General features: G+C 40.0%; 1 protein-coding gene across 5 annotated transcripts in view; it reads right to left on the reverse strand.

The window, feature by feature from the left end:
- Positions 1 to 682: 682 nt before the first annotated feature.
- Positions 683 to 18,084, reverse strand: part of TRAF3IP1 (TRAF3 interacting protein 1) — a 45,234-nt gene continuing 27,832 nt past the window's right edge. For 3 of the 5 annotated variants that reach the window (XM_052792403.1, XM_052792401.1, XM_052792404.1), the window contains 7 exons: positions 17,589 to 17,676; positions 16,727 to 16,810; positions 15,962 to 16,082; positions 15,775 to 15,811; positions 14,865 to 14,941; positions 3,809 to 4,032; positions 683 to 1,086 (listed from right to left, as the gene is read on the reverse strand). In XM_052792403.1, coding sequence (XP_052648363.1) covers positions 921 to 1,086; positions 3,809 to 4,032; positions 14,865 to 14,941; positions 15,775 to 15,811; positions 15,962 to 16,082; positions 16,727 to 16,810; positions 17,589 to 17,676 — 797 coding nt within the window. In that variant the 3' untranslated portion in view covers positions 683 to 920. Of the gene's footprint in view, positions 1,087 to 3,808; positions 4,033 to 11,338; positions 13,340 to 14,864; positions 14,942 to 15,774; positions 15,812 to 15,961; positions 16,083 to 16,726; positions 16,811 to 17,588; positions 17,677 to 18,084 lie in introns of those variants that run through there. The other 2 variants (XM_052792402.1, XM_052792405.1) reach the window with 2 other exon arrangements.

An 18,084-nucleotide genomic window follows, 5' to 3' on the forward strand; every position in this document is an offset into this window, starting at 1 on the left:
AGCCTTCTGTGCTCAGTGCAGTGTCATATAGTTGTGTCTACGCTAATACGCTTTGCAGATTTCGGAGTAAGTAAAGCTGGACTCTAACATGCAGTACACTCAGGAGGTCATTAGGAAAACAGTACAGACATCTGCAGTTAACTAAAAAAATCAGTGGAATTATTCACATACAAAAAGCTACAGGAACATGCATTTGGGAGGAAACAGGTACTTAAATTAATCCTTTCCAAATGAACATATGCAATAAAAATGGAATTAACACCTGTGCAGATAAAATACTTCTGCTCCCTTACATGGTGATGCTCATATTGCATTTTCAGTTGTTCCTAATAAGATTCCTGAATGCTCTGAAAACATGACATCACCTCTGTAATGGTGCAAAGAACTGCAAGTTACACAAGGCTTTACTTCTTGATCTTGTGGCATTGTTTTGTAGGTAATTCTCCCTGTTAATAACAAACAGGATTCAGGAACCTTCTAACCTGCAGGAGCTTGGAACATTTTTTTAAAGGGGCAAAAGAAGTATCTAATACCCATTTTTCATGATAGCATGTTCAAAAGTAACCTCTGGAAATGAGGAGAAGAAGATGTAGAGAGAAGTGGCTCAGAAACTGTGCTCAACAGGCCAGGGAGGGAAAGAGGGCTGTGAAGACCTGGTGAGTGAGTAACAGAAGTTCACATCTAAACAAAGAAGTTATTTTAATAGCTCTGCAACTTGAGCATTCAAATGAGTATCATTTTATCCTGGGTAATAGCAACATCTAAAGATCAATGCAATAATGGATTTTATACAATTTTTAGGCTTCTGGTCCCTAAACATTTCATAACTAAACAAGGCATATCTTTGTTTTCTCTGCTATTTTGTTTTTATTTGGTAGGAATGTCAGTCAGTCCCAAGGCTGCTTTTTTTTCCCCCTTCTTCACCTTCTTGAAGACAAGTTTATGCTAAGAACCATCCTCCGGATTTTTTCTTCGTTCTTTAAAATATTAGCTTTTACAGCACAGATCTTGTCTTGCTGGTCTTTAATCAACTGTTCCAGTTCAGCCAGCTCAGCTTTTAATGGTTCTACAGCACTGTCTGTGATGCTGAAAGAGACACAAAGAGAGTAATGTTATTGGAAACATTATGCTGCTTCGGGTTACTTAAGCCTCCAAGAAAGTACGTTCAATACCTGAAAGTTCGCAAAGAATTTAAGTTGCGCCCACCCTTCCTGAAAGAAAGTTTAGAATAAGCAGCACAAAAGCAAAGCTAACAACATGGACAGAGTAGAATATTGTTCAAGAGAGATCACCCACAATTCAGCAGTACACAGTCACTTCTTGGCTAATCTAGTTTTCTGCTAAAATCCTGCTTTCTGCTAAAATTCTGCTAAAAACTGCTTTGCAGTTATTTCACCCCACGCTGTGCATACATCAAGCACTTCTTTCATTTTACCCAGCCAAAAGCTGCAACCACCTGGCTCAGGGATGAAGCAGCACTGGACTCTGTGGGATATAACCCAAAAAGGACCAGAGACGTTGTGGATGCCCCATCCCTGGAAGTGTTCAAGGTTAGGTTGGATGGGGCTTTGAGCAACTTGGTCTAGTGGAAGGTGTCCCGGCCTGTGGCAGGGGGGTTGGACTAGGTGATCTTTAAAGGTCCCTTCTGACCGAAACCATTCTGTGATTCTAAGGACACCCACGTTTTACAGGGGCCCCTGAGTCCTACCATGATACACATGGTAACAGCTATCCCTGTGGGCCTCATCACAGGAGCTTAAAGGAGAGAAGCACATGGCGGAGAGGGACAAATACGACTGCTGTGGAGGTTGCTGGCCTGCTACCAGCTATTTCCTACAATAAACCAGCAAGCCAGCAGCAAGACATCAGCAGCTGCCAGCAGCACCAAGCTGCAGCAGGTAGACATCTGAGAAGAAGCAAGGTATATGAAAATTGACCCATCACTAGCTGCTGACAAGGGCAGGCAATCCCACACTAGTAGGAAATTTAATAAATCCTATGCTAATAAACCACAAGTACACTGATGCATCTGAAGTGAATGGGGCTGTTTGGCTTTAAAACAAATGTGCCCCCTTCCGTAATGTTTTGCTGGTCTCCAGGAACACTGAACAGCCAGGGAAATGACAGCCTGAACTAGCCTGCTGTCATTCTGAATTACCCAGTCACTTTGAGGACTCATTAGCTAAAGTCTGCATCTCAAAACCATTTAGTTTTCCCCTCCTCTCTACCCCATTAGCATAAATCACAAAAAGCATCGCCAGAAATTGCACTAACATTTCCCCAATGGGATCCTTCAATTGTCTTTCACAGAAGCAAAGAAAACAAAGACGTGCATCCAAATTCCAGTACATATGGGAAGCATTGTCTTCTTCATGTCTGATACTCTGTAATTCTTTCCTGAAGGATTGGACATGCCTTAGCACTACACTGATCTGATTAGGATCTCATACGAAGCTTTGTGCAGTGCAGGGATATGCTGCGACAGTCTCAGCTCATGAAAGGGAACCGACTGGCTCAGCTGAAGGGATGCTAGCCTGCCTGCAGTCTCGGACGAAACAGCTGGCCATTGTAAAGCTTGGTTTGACATAAATCTGCAAACAAATTCAGCTGGGCAGTTCCTTCTGCCCACTCCCCCTCTCCTTCCACACCCATGTCAAAGAGACAGTCTTGTCCCCAGTACACTTTGCCTGGGAACGCAGGGAACAGTGAAGCATGTACAGTCACTGTGCTGGGAAAGCAGCCGAAGTATAAATGCCTTGTTTGGCAAGGCCAAAGTGGATCCACTGAGTAAGCACATGCCTGGAGAAAGACCTGAGACTTGCTCCCTGTCACTAGGTGTGGTGCAAAGGCCAGTGAGTCATGCCTCAGTTTCTCCAACCGTAAAATAAAGCCAAACACCATTTCCTTTCTCTTTGCAGGGCTGGTGCATTCCGAGGCGAACCACAGTTTTAAAGCCTGTCAAGGTTTTGGGATAGAAGGTGCTATGTAAGTGCAAGGAATTAACATCATTACACTTTATATGTGAACCAAAGCCCTAATTTCCACCCCAGCCAGTGGACTAAGCCAGCACCTGTAAATTTCCAACAATTAACACATTGCTACCTACCAAGATAGGACTTAGCTAATACCACCCATACTTGCTTCTGCATGAATGAAGCACATCGATTCAGGGAGCAGCAAATCTATCTAGGCTGATTGCGAATCCAAGAAGATCACTATCTAGTTCATGTTTAAGATCAGAGGACACACAACTAGAAGGGACGTTCTGTTTTCAAGGAGCATAAGGACACATTGGTGAGACAAGTAAGGCCAAAGAAACTGTTTTAGGCTCGACCTCCTTGTTTCTATTATGCATGTCACCTTCACTCTCTGGCCTTCCAATGTTGTTTTTTAATCTTGCACAAATAACAACTTATTAACACCACTGCAGAACACGCTGAACTCAATGGCACAAAGAGAGCAGGTTGTTATTCAGGAACCCACTCCTAGTCCCAATTCAAAAACTACTTTGTTTACTAAGCTCTTCTCCCATTGCTCCTTACGTATTTGTGAGAAGAAACAAATCAAGCCCTCTCGTATCGCACAAGCATTTGCATCTCTGCTGTCACCTACATCGTGTGAAATTGAGCTGAAAAGACATTAAGACTTTAACACTTCAAAAAACAATTCAGACTGCAAAAAAATATCCCCAAACCACAAACATGACTGATGACAAATTTCCTTTGAAAAAATGAGTAGAACTCTCCCCTCTCCTAAAAACAGAAATCTGTCTTGAGAGATAAATCAAACTTTCCTTGACCACACTCACCTTTGCTCTTTCTGTAGAGCTTCTGCATGCTGTCTGTTCTCATGCCGCCACATCTGCAACTCATTCTTCATGGCATCCATGTCTTCTTGAATGTAATCCATGATCCTGCCAAGCGTAAGGGCACTCCGGCACAGAGTCTGAATAGAGACCTGAAACTTCTCAATTTCTTTAGCTACCAAGTCTCTCTCTTTCTTCCTAGCTGCTTCCGATACAAAGGGCTTCTCCTAACAGAAAGGATGAATAAGAAGGAAAGCATCAAAACTAGGGAAAATGGTTGTTGCACATGAGGTGTTGAATGAAGAATGTTTTAGAGACTGCTAACTGTGAAGTATCTGGAGAAATGTTTATGACAGTCTGCAATGAAAGAGAAGAAATGAAGCAATAGTCTAGAAATAGATGAGCAGAAAGCATGCCATATCCAAGTCACCACTGCTACAGAGGACTGCTACAAAACTGTGCAATGGCATCAGCAATATTAAAGTGCTTTCCAGATCACAAGTGCACAAAAGTAAAGTTAGTATTTGATCCTATAAATGATCTCACTGATGTTCTCATTCTCGACATGATCTTTCCCAAAGCAGTGGGTGTAGCGGGGGGAAAACCTGCTTCACATTCAGTCATGGTTTACCTCAACCTATTTTTATATATTGAAAGGGAAATTTCCGTGGCTTAACGTGGCATCATCAAAGAGCTCTCAGCAGACATGTCATACTCAACAACACTTCTGTTATCAATCTGCTGCTGCTACTGGCATTCACTGTGTAAATCACACATCCATCCATCCTCCCCCTGCGCACTCTATGGGGCAAGGCTGGGCTGTCACCGTGTCACTCCAGAGCCCGCACCAGGATTTGGTGGATTGGCATTTACTCAATACTGCTGCAAGTCACAGTGCGTAACGACACTGAAAAAAAGGTCATGTTAAAGTCTGGATGAAGATGATTATGCAATCTGAAAGGCAGTAATTTGGAGAAGCAGAAGCACCCCCGCTTATGATGTTACAGGCTACCGCACCATAAGCATTCATTGGACCTGCTTGCCACAGTGTTTTGCTGCTACTTGGGAGCTACAGCGGATGCTGAAGGGCACAGCCTCCTCCTAGTTCTCCAAATTGGTCCCTTCAAGACGCTTCTCTCCCTCCACTGTCTCTATCTGGATTTCCAGCTCCTAACGCTGGTCCTAATAATAGCACTTCACACTGCACAGCTAAAATAGATGGCAGTTATTCCATGCCTTGTACTTCTGTTAACAGTGGTTGTAAAATCATGCAGGCTGCAGATGTGGCCTCAATAAACTCCACTACTCAAAAATAATTTGGTCTTGTGCACACTTCCCTCATGTGCAGCCAGCAGAGTCTCTGTGGTCAATCTCCTGAAGCCTCCTAGCTTACTGCAAGTTAAATACAGAGAAAATGTTTGCTAAAGCGGCAAAGTCATGAAGAGAAAAAGGATGCCATAAAAAGAGCAAAGTGATGCCACATTACTAACACACTGTAATAATCTTATTCCAGGAAAGCCTTCCCTGAAAACAACAATCACCATTAAAGAAAAGCCCGCTGTGTTTTTTCTCCCCCATCAAGAAGAACAACCTAATTTTTCTTTCTTTCCAAGAGCCCTACAGGTCGAATTCCCAAACTGACTTTTTCTTTAAGACACACAAAGCTTTAAGTAAAGTTTATTTAAAGTCATTCTGGTCATTTAATGTATGCCGGAAAACTAGAAAGGTCTTTCTCTACCACCCCAACCACAGGATCAACCAATTCCTAAGCACAGTTCCTAGCGGCTATATAAACACAGAGGTGGCAGTGTGCTTCTCTCTCGTACTGGGACACCAAATCTACCACGCTGTCCCCTCTTGCCCTCCTACCCAATTGGCCTGTCTTCCTGTGCGAGCTGTGGGCTGTTTGTTCAGCTGCGTTTGGAGGCAGCAGGGACTACTGCCAAACACATTTCAGCAGCCCTTGGCTTACTGATGAACTCAGATATGTATATATATATATTTTAGAAAAATACTTCTAAAGATTTGAAGGCTGGGATTTATTTACATCTGATGCTTGTGTTTTACCACACACGCGGTGCATGAAAACTGTGGGACTTCTGAGTTTACTGCAATTTTATAATGTTGAAGTCGTTTAATTAGGAACTGGGCTGAAGTGACAAATGCTGCTGAACGTGTGACCTTTGCTTCCTAAGTCAATTCGTGAGTGCTGGCTAAACTGTTAAAAATAACACCCATCTTAATTCCTTCTCATTCGACCCATACCTCTCTCACAGAAGCAGGTGTTTCATTATACTACATTACATAAAACACATTATTTAGACACTTTCTGGAGCCATCCATGTGTTTGCTATCCTTTACAACGCAAAGATGAAAGCGCTGCTTCTTGCCCCATTTCATCCCCCGAGACCTGGTGAGCACCCCCATTCTGAGCACAGCCGCTTAGGGTTGAGCAGATCTTCTCTCCTGGGTCCCCTCCTTGGCCAACCTCTGAGCACAATGGCCAACAGTGTTCCCATCAATGTCATCCAGCTTCTCTCCCTGTTGATCTTGCAGCTCCCGAGAGAAGAGAGCTTTTGCCCAGGTGCCCCTGAAGGCACAGATCACAGAACAGGGTCCTGCATACCAGCCATTTACTAGGGCTAAGCACACATCTCAGGTTGACAAGAGTTTCTCTCCTTGCTGCAGCTAGTAAAGATGTATGAACAGATCTGCACTCTAACAGTGTTTCAGAACCCTTTGCTCTCTATTCTAATTCTGTTTTCCTAGTCCTCGCTACACATTGTGCTCCACCAAAGCCATAGGGAAGGCTTAATCCATGGCACCATACTTTCCACATGTCATTGGCAAGTTACCTATAAAGACAATCACCTTCAGTTCAGCAGCAGAGCAGAGTTGCATCAGATCCAACAGCTTCCCAGGAAGAAGTCTCGTTGCCTTGTTTTTCCTCTCCTCCTAAGTGCACCAAGCCCTTACCACTTTCCTCCCTGCCACCCATTATAAGAAGCCACAGTCAAGAGATAAGGAATTTGTTTCAAATACAACTATCTCAAAAGCGAGAAGACTCAGCTAGCCCATTATCTGAGGATACAGTTGAGTGTATGAAAACCTGAAGAACGCTTCATTTTTATCTTCCAAATGTGGAGTTCAATGTTTTACGTTCTTGTAATGCTGGTGTGACCTCCCTGATACCTAGACAGTCCAAGCAGCCACACTTCTCAACACCAGCAAGTATGGTATGAAAATAAAAAATAAAAAAGAAGTTAAAATCCCACAATTCAGCAAACCAGAATGGTATACTTTAAAACACAGATCCAGCTAACAGTTTGAAATATTTCATGCTAAAATACACAGCTGCTTGAAAAGCTCAAGTGGAAATAAAACACCATGGAATATTTTCTATGAATCAGGAAGATGCCCTTAAAGTGTATCAGTAAATACTCAAAAATAATTTCAGTGTCCCTGTAACTCCAGCATACTCTTTGTGTAGTACAATTCTTCAAAACTGACATAAAAAGGACAAAATATTATCCCACCCAAAGTCATTTCAAGTACTGAAACATACTACCACTAAAAATCCATGAAATACTATTTGGACTTAAACAGGTACATCAATAGGCTTGTTAAAAAACCCTGTGTCTTTGAAATACATACTATATGATACTGAAGTGGTGTAAGAACCTGCAAGAGTTTTTTAGCATATCTCTCTAAAGGAGAAGCACTTAAATTTCAAGCTCCGAAGAAAAATTTCCCAACACCTGAAGGTGCAGTAGCTCAACTGGCACAGCAGTGTCCCTCCTCACACAAGTTAAAAAATAACCAGCAATTCTTTCTATCATTTCACTAACACCTGTACTACCAAGATGCCATGTTACATTTCCTGCAGTCTACAGAAAGCTGAGCTCAGGACAGAGAATTATCACCATGGAGCACCCAAGCTTTGCCAGCTATTGCTGATTATAAGTAATCAAGGGGTGGGGGGTGGGGAAAGCCATAGTGTCTGTTCTCAGTTTCATAGTTACGGTTATGGGTTAAAATCTACGTGGGACACTCTTTTAAATCACTATGAATTACGGCAGATGGTTTATTACAACACGCAACGTGGGTGGTAAGAGTCCTGAATGCCACCTTTGCTCATTTTGCACAAACATGTAACAGGATATATTCAGTTTTAAGAAAAATGCCAGAATCAGAATTGTTCCAGTCTATTTAATTAGGCCCTACACCTCAATGAACTCTCCTTTCACAAAAGCCCAAGAATCAATAAATTATCCCCATATAAAAGCCTATATCACTTCTGTAGGCCCAACATGCTTCCTTTCCTTCGTGTTTTTCATAAGGCACCAAGATAAATGTTTATTTTGGATTCCTGAGAAAAAGTCTGCCTTTCCCATTACCTCAATGTGAACAGAACACAATGTGGACTCAGATGCAGGGACCTGAGAAATTAAAAAGCAGGAATTTTCTTTTTCATCAATAAAGGGGAAATTATCAACAGGGCTCCAGAAACCACCAGAATTTACTTGTGTTTAATTTACCCTCGCTAAAGCAATTAGTATAAATATTGCATTGTGCACAGCTCCTTAAAAATGGATCATTCACAAGACATCCATTTCCTATAGCTGGGCTGTTGAGGGCATTTGAAGTGCCTGACATCTACTAAGCTAAAGAGGTGATAAGATTTTTTTTTTCCCTACTGTTTGAAAAGTTTATTTCTAGAAACAGTACTTGCTCACTTTTATATAGCTTCTCCTTTGTTTCCATTTTTTTAATTAACAGTTTTAAAATATGAATCAGATTAGAACAAACATCCATCAAGTACTTAATAGTTTCTACAGCCCCTTTTAACTATTGTATTAGGTCCCATTATGAAAACAGACCCAAGTAATCATACTTTTATTGAGCTATACCATTTCCCCCCTACCTGTTTCTATAGGACAGGACAGAAACTTCATTTTGGACAAGTAATTTTGATACATTCAATGCAAAAACAACAAGGTAGGTTTTTTTTATTGTACAAAATATTTTTTGATCATAAAGGGTGTTTTCTTTTCCTGGTTTTTACAGAGTCTGCATTTTAAGTAGATTGTAACTATCCACTTGGGATTACCATAAGAAACTCTTTCACAGAAACACAGGGAAAACAGTAAATGTTAAATCATTTCAAACGAACAGGATGCTATTTCTGCTTATGCCAGGTACCGAGTTCAGTAACAGGCCAAGGAATCGGAGACACAATGTTCTTTACCATTAGATTTTCCAGAGTTAGTCTGACCTGCTTCTGAGTTGGAAGGTACCAAAAGAAAAATAAAAGGATAGCTCTTTAAAGGGGGCTTTTTTCTCTTTTTTGGGGGAGGGGGGCGTGGGGTGGTGGTGGTTTTTTTCCCCCCAGTTCATATTTGATACCTCTAAAAAGAGCTGGACTTTTCAGACGTACATAAACACCCCACCTCAGCCCCCAGAGCCAGTCTGTTTTCCTTCACATTCAGTCCATGTTGGGGAGAAGTCAGTTCATAAAACCTCACGTATTTGGTGCAGTATTCAGCACGCTAAGCAGAATGCTGTGAGTCTAGTCTGACCACACACATGCCAACAGACAACTCTAGCGGTAATTAACGATAGCAGATAGTATTAATTCAACCATAATGGCATATTGGGTGCCAGTCCTGCCCAGCTTTCCTTTTCTGCTCAACTGCTGAAACTCTGGGTCCACGACCCCCTTTCTCTTGAAAAAGCAGCCTCTTTACTGTTCAAAAAGAATTTGCAATAAACCTGTTCCTTGTGTTAAACAACTGCTTTCACACCAGTCTATGCCCCAGCCAAATCCACTGATAAGCTTCTTGAAATATGTGAGTCACCTGTACTGTGTCTTACAACACACTGTTGCTACACAGCTGATGCATGGCATCCTCTCCTAGGGATGGAAATCACAGCTATCTCACTGCACTTTTATATATCCTTTCTGTTTAACATATCCATCTGCTGTCTCATGTTGTATTTATACCATACCTACAGGAGAGAACATTTTGTGTTTTTGTGTGCACGGGCCACAGCAAAGGAGCCATGGTACCAGGAATATCACAAGAGTGACAAAAATCCTGTTCCTGTGTTCACAGCTTGTAACACAATTACGTGGGGACCATAGGTTTTTTGTTTCTGAGAGTGGGTAGTAGTGCAACTAGGACACTCAAGCACACACTCATTCAATTTAAGCTCCTGTGGTGCTCGTAATTAACCAGACTGCTGGGTACAGTTCTTATGTTTGAGGAATTGTATGCTTGCACTAAAAGTTTCTCACTGCAGCTTTATTCAGATCACTGCATTAACGTCACACCGTCATGAACAGAGCTGTCACACAAAGATGAAAGCCCTTCTGCAGGTAACTCCTATTAAATTTTACTGGCAGCATTTCTTATGACATATTAAGCTGGCAGGATGCTGAGAAGCTGTGGTCTTGAATGGTGAGCCTCTTCAAAACACTTAAATGGTGGGACATATGCATACATCTGGTTAACATGACACGTTACTAATTGCATTGACTGGAGGGGACACCCAATGTTGTGCAGCTGATGGGTTAATGTAAAAATCAATGACCTGAAGAACTTTAAACAAACAGAATCAGCAATGATTGTATTTGTTATAAGCTTAGAAGTACATATTTAATTTATCACATTGGTAATTAAAGTTAATATTATCCAGGTGCTAAGCAATTTAGTATCACTTGTTCCTCACAGAAACCTCAAAGTTGCTTCTTTTCTGAAGCCCATGAACTGTATTTGGTAGTGCAAAGATGGAAATTCTGTGATCGCACTTGCTTAAACTATTTAATAACCTGCCTACATTTTCCACACATCAAATAAATGAAGTGGAATACAAAATGTAACATCTGTTTCTTTCTCTGTTTAACATTAGAGGGTTAGATTCTAAACAAATACATTTAGGAAGTCTTTTTAGGAATTTGTTAGGCTGAACACAGCTAATCAAGGCAGCAAAAATCTTGTGTATTTCCAGAATGACCTCTTTGTTTGACCTGAAAATTGTGTATATTATTTTAAGTTTCTGCACATGCAAAACCTAGATGATGAAAGCCCCAGCCCTCTTTCCTTTTCTCTTCTTTTTCTTTATTAAAACTTCTTAAAAAGCAAATGCATGTTTGCAAAATGCAGCACATAAAAGGTTTCAGAGGAATGCTTTTAACACAAATAAATGCTCCTCAGCAATCAGCAGTTAGAAGTAAAGGTGTGAAACATCCCCAAGAGTTCACCAGTGTTACATTTGGATTAAGTATTAATTCACCAACTCCACCTAATTTCTAGGTGATTAATCCACAATAAATCAGGTAGATACAGTGATCATTTTTTTGCTAAATATTGGACTTAAAGTATTAGCCAAGTTCCAGCACTCAGACTACAAACGTATTTTTTTCTCCATTCAGTTTCCCAATGGGCAGAAGAACAAGGCTTTAAAGACTAATGAATATAACTGGGAAAATATTTCATTTATTTTGTATTTATTGAATAGTTTAACAAAACGAGGGAAGATGAACATTCTTACTGACGGACACAAGGATAACCTTCACTTCGTCATACATAATTTCCCAAAGCAAGTATTCTTCCAAATTTTCACTGGACTTTTGGTTACCTTGCTCCAAAATACAGAAGTACAATTACATTTTACTCTCCAATGCATAATATGTTTTGGAATACAGTTGCATACTGATGTAGAAGATATTTCTTCTGGAGAGTTTGATGGAAAACAAATTAAATAAAAGAGCTGACAGTCTGGGGAGAAATGGTCAAATCCCAGACTGATACTGCTTCCCAGCAGACTGCAGAGCTAGACCTGGCACAAAACCTATGGCCATTTGAGCACAGCACACTGGCCAGAGTTCATTGACCCATTCTTGCAGTCCCATCAACATAACAGGACATGGTTCCGCTTGCCTGCCTAGACCACTTGGCAGGAATAAACCACTTGCAACTCTTCCTTCTTTTTAATTACTTTTGCTGCCTCCCTCTGAAGAGATTCCACAGACCAGTAACTATTCCTCCAAAAACTGCTGGTCTGCAGTCTCACAAGAAAAAAATCTTGCTGCCACTGCTTTCCTCATGATGTTAGGAACACCCCTCAGACATGAGACGGGCTCATGATGCTAGGGCGACACGAGTGTGCCAGACCCCCGCCTGCTACTCTGTGCATATCTGGTCCGTGAAATATTCCCAGAGGCAATGCCACGTTGGAAATGTATTTTTTACTTTTACTGTCTCCTGCGTCACAGTGTCTCTAACCTCTAAAATATATTCCCAGGATTCAGTAATGTCTCCAGCTCATGTTTTCTGAACTACATCTGTCAAGTCCCAGTCACTGACTCCGAGCATTTTTAATCACTTTTTCCTCTGCTGTCAGGAAAACTACGCTTCTCCTCTCTGGATTGCAACGACTTCAACAACATAATTTGAAAAGCAGTAGCAGCAAAGAAACCTACTGCAGTAGCAGCCAGCTGCTTGGATATGAGATCAGATGATATTCCAGGAGCTTAGCGTTGTATGCAAGTTTTCACGTGATGGACTAGGAAGTCAGCACGTTTTTTTCCAGAATTAGTTGTCTATTATCAGCGCTGCTAACATAGATCAGTGCTTCAAAAGATGCAACAAAAGACAAACAAGGACTGAATGAATGTTTTAGAGACTGAAAATGGGCAACTGGACTAAATGGTTATTGTAGAAGGACACAATTGTCCACATGCATTTAAAAAAATCTAACGGGTTAAAAGGGAATCGTTTTAGTTAGTTAGTTACTCTTATTCAGAAAAAAACGCAGAAATTTAGCACAAACACCAGAGGAAGCTTCCCGAGCATGAAATCCATGCGGTTTTGTAAACCCTCCCCCATTGTCCCTTTCTATGTCCAGTGCTTGAGCTGACAGGACACAAGACCAAACAGTACAGCCTATAGCAAAATTACGTACTGGCAGAAGATATTATTAAACTAACGACTACCAAAACTTAGTCTCGAGACTGATGATTCAACAGCACCACCTAGTTACAAAACCAGGAACAGGAACAGCTGGATCTCTTGTTCTCACAAGAGTGCCAGCTCAACATGCACTCCAATAATAAGCTTTAGAGCGACCACATAAACACAGCAGTATCAACTTTTAACCCTTCTTTTCTCCGAAATAAAGACAGAACTTATTCAAGCAGGCAAATTTTCACATCAGACACGTTCTTTAGAAATAGCCAACAGTGTTCCAATGATCAGTACACAGACACCACAAGCTGAGCATTTATAATAAACGGTATATAATTTAGCAAGTTGGATAAAGCTGTCACTATTCATAACAGATTATGAACAGGAAAACGAAAGGTGTTTTCCTATTTTAAGAATTCATTTCCTTCTATAATCTCAGCCCTTGCAATATGTGAAAGGAATTTTTCCTCCAGCCAAGCACACCTGGATCTCGGATAGTCCCAAACTTCAGATGGGAAGATACTCCCCCAAGGGTCTGATCTGCCATCCCAACTTTCTCAACCTGCTGGGGAAGAAATGAAAAGGCTGGACTGTGTGGCAGCATAACCCATTACCACTGGACACGAAAGCATATGGGAGTATCTCTATTTAAGAGGAGAGAATTGTTGATTTTACCCTCCCAAATCCAAGCCTACAAGTTAACACTGTGTCACTTTTGCTGCAGATTGTAGAGGTGATTATAAAGTCATACAGGTTCTAGATAAGAACAGGTTTTTAAAACAGTCTACTGTCTACCATGGTTTTAGTCCCTCAGAGGCATTTTTTTCTGCTGTACACTTTGCTCATAACCTATCATAAAATCATTACTCATTGACAAATTACTACAGCTGATAAAGCCAAAAGAGGCAGTCAAGTGGTCAAAGCTTCAAAAGTCACTACTGATTTCAGATGGCTATTTGAAAGAGCTTGATGCTCTGTGAAAAGCTGGACTCTTGAGGTCTGAGTTGCAGCATCTTAAAACAGCATGCCAAACTATAGCTCATTCCTGAAAAAGAATATAGGTAGCAAAAACCTACAATACTGAATTAACATTAAAAAAAAAAAAAAAAAAAAGAGAGAAGATGTGATTGGAATTGAAGATTTAAGAGTTCATGAGAAGCACTTGCCTTTCCAAAACATTACGTACCTGTCTGTATTTTTATAACAGCACTCTGCAATGCACTCCTCGGTGCCTTCTCACCAGCACATCAAACTAGCTTAGTGATTTAGAAACTTTCCAAAAGGCCAATGGATCAGAAAAGTCCATCTAAATGCTCGTCTTTTGCTGCTTCCTGTAACGCGAGCTTTGCAAGGCTGAAAAAGCAAGAGCTCTCCAGTTCTAACACTGAAATCAGGGGGGTTCAACCTTCTGCTTTTGGTTTGTGATCACTGCTAGATCCTTTGTAGACCCTTTGTAATGATCAAAACAACAAAAAACAACAAAAAAACCACTCAGCAAAACCAAAAACTACTTTCCCTTTCCCAACTACTGATCGTGGAAAAAAAATCAAATAAAATCACTTCATAGATTCAGACCTGAATGCTGGGGTATGCTAGGACATTACTAGGGAAACATTTCATGAAACAAAAATACTTTATATGGTTAACTGCACCAGAGATCCCATTTTTTTTTAGACAATGATAATGACTGCTGGGCAATAGATACTGCTCTTCAAATGCCCAGAGGACAAGTAAGATTGAAACAATAATAGTGCAGCTGTACAAATGCACAGTGTGCCCTACTACATCTAGGGCAAGGCTGAAATCAGCAGACTTTGTTCTGGAAAACAAAAGAATAGGCTAAAGAAGGCTCCCTGAAAAATTGTACTGAAATACTGAAAAAAACCCCAAACCACAAAAATTAAAGGTGAGAGCGCGCTACACAGAGAAGGTAACAATATCTGACAGAATAACGGAGGAAAAAAGCAGCATAACACATCAAGGAGGAAAGCTTGATCATAAATGGAAAAAGAAAACGTTTAAGGCAGAGAAAAAGGTCACGATTACTATATTTAATATTCACAGTTCTTTGAAGGCCATTACCATCTTACCCTCTCTGTTGTCTTTGCTGATTTCTGTGATGCCTCATAATCTTTCTTTGTTTCTAGGATTCTCTTTACAAGCCCACCTGTTGAAAAATCAGTATATTTCTCAGCATTGGTTGGCACTAAAATATTGTTTTAAACATTCAGACAATAAAATCAAAGCCAACTGCTTAATTTTTAGAGCAACATGAACAGCATTCTATTATGTATTTTAATTACTGAGATACAAGGTATTTGTTATTTGATCTATTTTCTCCAATGTCCTCTAAAGCAAACTGTATCATCAGTATCATCTACTGAATGACCCTTGGTACAGAACCGGGTCCTTGAGCTGTATTAACACAAAGGCTTTTCCTTTGCACCCGTCTTTTGGAAGAATTCAAGAACTGCACGACAGGTATATAGATATATATTCCTTTGCAACACATTTTTGGATGCAAATAAGTATATCTGCCTAAATCACATCCAGTGTAACCATAATGGAAGCCCCTGAATAATAGATCTGAGGTCAAAAGTAAGCATAAATGTTGTTAAGAACCGGTCCATCAATTTTTCTAAAAGCTTTTTTGTAACTTGCCTTGAACAGCCAATCCCATCTCATATCTCAGAGCAGACAAACTGTACCTGACACTGTAAGAAACATTAATTTATGAGTTTTATGCAGAATTTTAAATGCTGCTGACATTAAATATGCATAGAAAATCTGTAGTTAACATCAGTTGCAAATCTAGCTGCACAAGTAAACAAGACTGTGTTTGATAAATAATTTCTGTTTTTCTTGCAAAAGTTGCAAGCTCCTACCCTCAGGAGGTATTTTGCTGCTTTATTCAGCATTTTAAGTGTTCAGCATTTGGTTTAAAGCCATGGTTTTATTACATATATATATATATACACACTCATGTAAAAGCAAACATACCATGCTTTTGATCCTCAACCAGCTCCACTTCTGGCTCCTACACATGCAGGAAGACAGCTTTAGTTGCAAAAAGTTGGCATTGCTATAATATACAACTATTCAAAAATATTCAGCTAGAAGCTACTTAAACAACTAAGTTACAAACAAAGTATGCAAAAAGGTTCTATGATTTGCAACATGAACAGACCATTTCTGTATCTGGCATTTCTGGCGGCAGCACTGCTGCCTCCACCACAAACTGGTCATCATCATCATCAGAAATCTGCTGGTCTATGATCACGTTTGAGACTGTTTTACCACTACCACTCCTGTAAAAGACACAATGAAAACGAAAACCTATTAAGATCTGTCCAAACTTATTAAGATCGATCCAGAATAGAAGAGACAGCAGTACCCTCCTTTCCTCCCATACAGTAAAGCAGCACCGACCAACTAAAAGCACATCAAATTCTGTCATTTCCATTCACTGCCCAACTCTGAAAACAGTTAGCCATCGTTCTCTTGCAAAAGGACGTATATTTTCCTTCTAAACACACTACTTCGGTGACTGGCACTTATCAGAGATCAAGCAAGCCATTTTGTCCATAGTTCCAAATGGCTGTTTCGGCCTTTTTTGAACATGGGATATTCACTGCATGTTTTACAGTTCTCTTCTAGCGGTAGTTTAGATTGACATTCTAGGGTTATCTGTTTCAGAGTTCCCAAAGGCAAAAAAATTAAATCATATTTTTGGACTTCCAGATGTGACTACCAACCACAACATTTAGATAATGCACTGGATTTGCAGAAACAATAAAACAAATAAAGCAGGCTTGAATTTTCCTGTCTGAAACAAGGAGCAGTGAGGTGATCCATCCTAAAGCTGTTCAGCAGCAGGCAAGGCACAGAAGATCCAAGAATAGTGTGGCACAAGAGCTAGAAACATCTGCTCTGTATCTCCCATATTCCTTACCTTTCTGGAAGTAAGACCTCTGCGCTTTCTTGACGTTTTACTCGGGGTGGTGCTGGTCTTGCACTGCTAGGACGAGGAATACGTCTGCAATAACAAAGAGGTTTTTTCATTTATACTGTCAAAGGAAGCCTCACGTATCCTCCAAAGGAACAGATGTGTACCCACACATGAGCTGAGTAAACTAGCCAAAGCCTAACAACACTGAAAACATCCCCAATATACAATCCAATATCACAATACTTGCTATCCTAGTAGGAGTCTAGGAAAATCTAGAAAATGTGTCCAAAACCAAAAAACCTATGGTTCTGTGTAAAACCACCTCTTGATTTGTCTCACTAAAAAAAGCAGCCTGTATACAGCACAGTTATTTACCATTAACAACAAATTTAGCATTAACAGTATACACTGCAATGTAAACAGAAAAAAATGATTTTTGCAAGTGAAACAATTACACAAGCCTCTGCTGGGCAAAGAAAAAGTAAATTGGGATTTAAAAGGCAAGATCACCTTATCCATAACACGTTACTTATGAACACCTTACGTACTTATGAAATGCATGTACGTAATGCAATGTTCTTCTCATTAGACTCTCCACACATCCCTCATATTATAATAACATTACATCGAAGCACTTTATGGATTAAGCAAATAAGTCCAAAACACTTCACAATGTTACAGTTTTCTTTGTAGAAGGAAATAAAAGTGAATAAAGGCAAACCATATGTGGGATAATATTTATTATTCGGTACCACTAGCAGAAACATACTGCTCCAAGCTTCCTTGCTGTTTTCGAATGGACTGACTGTATTACCTCCAGACATGTCATAGTTCAATTCAAACAGAATAAAGCATAGAAACAAACCTTTGGATGGGCTGAGGTGGAAGATCATTAGTTACTTCACCATTTTCAGATACTGCATGCTTTTCAGGAGCCATATTATCCACTTCTTCTATTAAACAAAACAAACATACAATTTTGGCTTAGCTGGCAAGGCAAATTTAACTTTTCTTACAACAGTACTTTTAATCTTATCAGCACTATATTTGAACGTGTGCTCATGAAATACATCACGTGACAAACTTTTTAAATTAGAAATAAAGTTCTATAAGCTTATATAAACTTAAATATCTTGTGAATTTCCAGTTTTTAAACATCTCTGAGCATTCATAATTCAAAAGGGACGCTGAAAAAACATTTAAGATTTCCTTATTTTTTATTTGTTTCTTAATATTGTGAAATTCTCTCCTGTGAAAATGACATCATCTCACTCAATTCTTCCATAGTTGCATGGTAACATTTGCAATACTTCAAGTTGCTCATTATACAAAATCATAAGAGGAAAAGCTGTAATAAAACC

This window comes from Harpia harpyja, chromosome 7 (genome assembly GCF_026419915.1).
Source record: "Harpia harpyja isolate bHarHar1 chromosome 7, bHarHar1 primary haplotype, whole genome shotgun sequence".
In the NCBI taxonomy this organism is placed as follows: Eukaryota; Metazoa; Chordata; class Aves; order Accipitriformes; family Accipitridae; genus Harpia; species Harpia harpyja.